At 31.3% G+C, this 6544-nt stretch overlaps 1 protein-coding gene across 1 annotated transcript; it reads right to left on the bottom strand.

Moving 5' to 3' along the window:
• Positions 1–339: 339 nt before the first annotated feature.
• LOC108687498 lies at positions 340–3113 on the bottom strand. The gene is made up of 2 exons (XM_018193273.1): positions 3073–3113; positions 340–1186 (listed from the first exon to the last, which is right to left on the bottom strand). The coding sequence occupies exons 1-2, from the start codon at positions 3095–3097 to the stop codon at positions 357–359; spliced, it is 855 nt and encodes a 284-aa protein (XP_018048762.1). The 5' UTR covers positions 3098–3113; the 3' UTR covers positions 340–356.
• Between the last annotated feature and the right edge of the window lie 3431 nt (positions 3114–6544).

Below are 6544 nucleotides of genomic sequence, written 5' to 3'. Positions count from 1 at the left end.
TATATGTGTGTACACATATAATATCATAAAATGTAATGAAATTTTAAGTTATACATTTAATTAAGTTATAAATTTAATTTAATTTAATATATATCGAACTAGAAAGTTAGACATTTATCTACACGAAATTTAATGCACTTTCATAGAATTTCGTGTAAATTTACGCGAATGCGAAATTTAATGCAGTAAACATTAAATTTAAATTATTCGTAACTTTATTTTCACTTTACAATATTAAATGTTTTTAATATACTTGCTTGAAATTTACTTCCATTACATTACATAAAATTTGTTGCCTTTTTTAAAACAATGTAGATATAAATTATTATATTGGTTTGCAAATCGAGTGACGTATATCATTTCATATTCAAACGCAAGTTCTGTGCGGCAGCAATCATTTGACATCTTTGTAATTCCATCTTCTGTTCTTTTAGCTTGAGAAGCTGCTTTTTCAGTTCCAATTCCTTATGTCTCACAGCCATTTTCTCTTTGTGCCGCCTCTCTTTGTTCTTTTCAGTCAGTGCAAAATTCTTTGCCATTTCCTCTATAAATTTTTCGAATAATGACGTCAAAATTTCCTTACGTTCCAATGTGTCACCGTCTTTCTCATTGGTCATGGGGGCTAAAGGATCTTCGCGTCGATCGTCAAGCGAGTCGCTGCCTTGATCGCAACCTGGTTTTGGATGAATCAAGAGATTAGTTGATCCGCTTGGCGGCTGCAACTCGTTCGCCTCTAGATACACATGCCTCTTCTTCTCATTGAAGATCTCATCCAAGGCGCGTTTGTGTTCCCACTGTCCGTAATGTCGCATCCTGCCCGGTTTTTTCAGCCGCTCGCGGAACACGAGGTTTTTATACTTGCGCTCGAGAACCCGCCATTTATTCTCGCATTTCTGCGGACTAAAATAGAATCCGTAATTCTGCATCTCCAGTGATATCATCTCGAACATCTCTCGTAGACTCCTGATCTGCGTCGATTGTCCGACCAACGATCGATACTTCTTGTACTGGCTGATCAGGCAGGTGGTGGCCTTGCTGGTCCACAAGTTCAACGCGCCCACGTCGACACTCGACGGAATCGTGCTGGCATTCTCCAAATTCGAAAAGCTGTTCTCGTGCTCCTCCTCGACGTAACACTGAAGGGTCGGTTCCACTTTGACTTCCATGTGACTGTCGATTTTGTTCTCTACCAAAAATAAATAATATTAAGCAAAGTATCTTTTAAAACCGTAATGTGAATACATAACAAATAGAAAAGAAAAAAAATATTAGTATATAAATTATATATACTTTATTTGAAAAAGAAAAAACATAAAAAACGTTTCAATCCCGTTTTGGATTCTCTTCAGTAAACTAATAACTAAATCTTATAATAAGAAAACATAACTTGAAATCATCATAAATAAAATTCTAAGAAGAGCTATATGATTATACTGAAAGCAGGTCAATTATTTTTCACGTCCACATCTTGTCAACAATTGTTCATCAATTGTTATCAAATTCCAATTAATTAATAAATAAATAGTAATCAAATTATGAATCTGTGGTTAAATTCAATGTTAAACAAAATATGCGCTTACATGAACAATGAGTACATCGAATAATTGCTTTTTACTGCATCAAACTGGTTTATTACATTATAATTATACAATAGATTGATTTAAAATAATAATTGATAAATCTTAAATTTACTAAATAAAAAATAAAATACATGAAAAACGTTAATAATTAATATCTAAACGATGTTCACAATAATAGTGTCATCGACGTAATAGCAGTTAAACAATGAAGAAATGTATGTCTAAATCAAATTATGTTTTTATTTTGCAAATAAAGTATACATGTTTAAACACAAATAACCTATGTCGGCTTTAAATTTTATTTAATTTATTGTTTTAACTTTATTTAATTTATTGTTTTATTTATTACAGCCTATTCGAATTATTTGTTATCAAATTAAATTGATAAATAATTTAATAATATTGGTAAAAATAAATAATTTAAAAAATTACATATATCATGAAAAAATCTAAATCAAAATAAATAAAAAAATAAATCGATTCTGAATCATAAATCATTTAAGTCATTTTCAGTATAACAATAAAATGATAACAGATTTAAATGTTGAGCATTGCATTAAATTTCAATATGATATAAACGAGGCGCTTTATAGAACTGGAGATACGTCGCAAGTACAAAGTCAGAAGTAATCGTTCGAATAAAATCTTCAACCGTCTATTGTATTTGCAGATATTTTTTGATAGTCAGATATTAAAACTGAAATATTAAACGCACAATAAAATATCTCAGTTCCATTTACAAGTTACGAGGTATTGACTGGGTTGCCGCTCGGTGCGACTGACTCGCGATCTGTAGATCCGGATTCAATCTTGCGTTCATATACGCGATTTCTTGTGTTTTAGGAGCCGAAAATAGCTCCTAGTTAAAATATGATTAAGAGATCTTTGATCAGCAGCACCATTAAATTATAGATGTCATATATCAATCAAAAATTGTTCAAAGAATCAATAGGAAATATCTTTGAAAATTAAACATTAAACATGATGTATTTAAACAAATTTCAATATTTTTGCTTATTTTTCAAGATGTTTCCCTAGTGCCACGAACTTTTTAATAATTTTGTCATATTCGGGAAGTCAAAATTTACAAAAAACACTTTCTTTTACTTACATTCTTTTGGGCAAAAGTTGGACCTTTTTTAATATTCTCCAAAAAAAGAGCAAATTTTTGTCCAAAAAGATATAAATAAAAAAAATAGTTTTTTGTAGATTTTGGCCTCCTAAATAAAATTATTAAGAAGTTCGTATTTAGGAAAAACACCTTGAAAAGTAAGCAAGAATAATATTGAAATTTGTTTTAATATATCATATTTATGTTCAATTTTCAAAATATCTATCCCGAACTTTTTATTAATATTATCATATTCAGTAAATTGAAATCTATAAAAAACGCTATTCCTTTTACTTATATCTTTACAAGAATCGGCCCTTTTTTAACGTTCTCCTTTTTCGAGAGAAATTGAACAGACTTGTATCAAAGCGATTTTCTTACCTTTCAACTCCTTATTATTAGCCATAATATCGTCCAGGTGAAAATCAGCGTCAACGACGTTGTGATCGCACCAAGTAATCTGGTTGGAGTGCTATTCTTGCTGATGTCGACTATACGCGGAGTTCTCGTGGCCGAAAAACCGAAGGAAACTAGTTCCAAACCGGTTTCAACCTGGAACTGGTTCCGTACGCGTTGCAAACTATCGGCAATCATGTTCGCCCGTTTGTTAGATTTCACGCGTGTGAAACACGCGCAAACTTCACCGATTCGTGCAAAGATGTCGTTGATTGTCTTGCACGAGTTTCGAACGCATTCTGAACCAAGATCGGATGCAACGCACTCTGTCCTCAAAGTTCGACAGAAAAAACAAGGGACTGCAGAGGATCGTCATGTCATGCAGACGGGCGCGTATCGGTTTACGCAAAACCGCACATCGAAACCTAACCGTTTCACTCCAAATGGAAACTTGTCGCCGGGTTAACTAGTTTTTGAGCCGAACCTCTTCGGCGGGGGCACTTTCTAATAGGAATCAGCCGTCTTGAGAAAAGACGCAACTCGACAAACATACAGTTTCTCGAATGTTTGAGTTGTGCTTATTTAACAGACCGGCTGTATTATTGATTACATTTTTAACATGATTACATTTTTATTTTTAAATCGTCTGATTGGACTCTTTAGAAAAATGGAAGCTTTAGATATCGTATACTCTAAATTAAACTTCCTGGCTAAGTGTAGGAAGTAAGTTAACGCGGATATGCAAGGCAGTTACCGAATCAGAAGCAACTTTTAATTTTTATTAGCTAATGAATATTTTCCTTATAATTTGCATAATTAATTCTCTTTTCCCTCTCCTTTACACATAAAAATTACATATAACTTTTATTTCAGTCCAATATATACTTAGACTTATCATACATTGAAGAAAAGTACTAAATTGTAATGCGCACTTTTTTTAATAGTGCTAAATAAATATTTTTTTTATAATAAATAAATGCCTACTAAAAAAAATTAATTTTAAAAATTAATTTGATTAAATTAAATTAATTTTTATATTAAATAAATATGTAATATTGTATAATAAATATTTTCTTAGAACTATTCAAATACTTATTAAAATTTAGTTTTTTTTCAGTATATATTGTATTAATTATTGTTAAAAATGTTATGAAAAATTAATATTATTATCTATAATTATAATTAGAAATCTTTCACCTTCTCGCAAACTTAACGCGCTAATTTATATTCTAAACTTTATCATAATTGAATTTCTGACTTATATGTATTTGATTATATAATATCTTCGTAAGACACTCATGTCTCATGGCACGCAATCAAATGAGAATCATTACTTACACACTAATTGTAACTACTTAACTAAAGACACAATAAATGGAAATTCCTCTCATATATAACTATATAATTAAATAAGAACCGCATACTCCTTACATTTTTCGTTTCATTGCAAAATCACTCGTCGATACTTTCGTTCTGGCTAAGCCAGACTCTTCGCTCGGAAATGCGCGCTAATAAGTTCTTCATAGTCGCAAAACGATTTTGCCACAACGCGTTCGGAAAACACATAGTTGCGGTATAAGCGATTTACGAAGACATACGGATGCGTACGTACCGTTTGCGGTTTATGACAACTTTTATGTAATGTCGTGGAACGGAGCTAGCGGGATTCCATTGCGGGATGCAGTCGTTGGAATAATGAAAATAAATATCGAGCATGCATCTGCCATAACTCTATCGAATAATTTCTGCCGAATGTTTTTCTAATTTTGATGATATGTATATACATATTATACAATACGTATGTTATATCGATCGGTCTAGTTTGCTTTAGACGATTTATGATATATCACGTCAGATTTCTGGACGGATTTCATAAGTTTATATGCCGTATACCTTGATAATTGTAGTGTATGTTGTATTTTTAATATATGTTTTAATATATGTTTTTAATATACTGTACTCATAATGTAAAATTATATCCAATTTGAATTATTTTTAATCATTTTTATAGGTCGCCATTACTCCCATCCAACATGTCGTTAATTTGACTAAAACAGTGCAGTTAGACAATTTAACTCAAGAAAATACATTAAATTTAATTACAAATGGAAGTTAAAAATAACAAAATGTATTTAACTTAAGGGATTTACCATTGTTCCTTTCATATAACAATATATTTTTAATATGGATATTAATTTTAATATGAGAAATATATTTTACGCGACACGTGATATCATAAACAGAATTCAATTCCTTAAATTTTCTGACACGAATTATAAATCATTTAAAGTGAGCTTCTTCAAATTATAACGTCCAATGAAATTTTCTAAATGACACGCAACATTTACCACAATCATGTTTGCTCAATGCCTCTGGCGCGACGTAATTTAATACCGGAATAGGTACGTGTAATCGTATTCTTATTTGTGTAATTGTGGCGTCCGTTACGTTCTCCTGCTCTCAATCGTAACGAGACTGAGAATAAGGATCATGCGAAAGTATTTCGTCAGTGTAACGCGGGCGATCGCATCACGCAAGGAGGAAGATAATCGTGGCCGACGTAACGAGCAGTAGATAATATTACATATTGCCATCAAGACGAACCTTTCTCCGTTCTTATCGATAATTATGCACTTCTTTAACATTCCTCGGACAATTGTCGAACTGAATACGGAAGGGAGCGATATGATGTTAACGTTAATAGTAAAGCGCTTTATAGCTACCGAGAAGCACGAAGTATATCGTCATATTGTAATTCACAAAAGCCAAAAGTGCTCATTTAATAGCAACTGATGGAACTTTATATGAAAGTTATGTAGTTAAGTAATGGAAGTCTTATTACTAACATACTATATTACTTAGATATAAATATCTAATAATAATCATTAACAAGATACAAGACTTCTTTCTAAATCTAAAGAAAGGATAAACTTCAAAATGGAATATTTTGCATTATATAAAAATTAAATTTGAAATTTTTTAAATTTGAAATACTTTGAAAATAATTGATAAATGTACCACAAAATAAATTAAACTGCTATGTCTTAATCGATGCATTTCCTGTGTTATATTTTATTCTATACAAAAGAAGACTTTATACGTAACAAAGATTTGTGTAAAGATAAAAATTTTTTTAAAGTTGATATAACTTAATAATAATATAATTAAGAATTAATATATAATGAAGTATATATAATGAATAATATATAATGAAGTATAACATAGCGGTTTGGCAAGTTTAGCACTCAAGTTGACGACATTACGTTGTTACGCGACCATGGAAAGGCATCGATCCCGATACACAGAGTCTACATGCCGATTTACTTTCCCTTCGGGATATCGAATACCTTTCGAGCTTCAAACATTCAAGCATCGAATGTTCCGCGATAATTTTAAATTCTCGTTCGCGTCACACAGAATGAGCGTAAAAATCAAGGACAGAAATTGTATGAGAAAG

This window comes from Atta colombica, unplaced genomic scaffold (genome assembly GCF_001594045.1).
Source record: "Atta colombica isolate Treedump-2 unplaced genomic scaffold, Acol1.0 scaffold207, whole genome shotgun sequence".
Classification (NCBI taxonomy): domain Eukaryota; kingdom Metazoa; phylum Arthropoda; class Insecta; order Hymenoptera; family Formicidae; genus Atta; species Atta colombica.
Note: the sequence above shows the minus strand (reverse complement) of the source record. Positions and strands in the feature narration are given on the sequence as shown.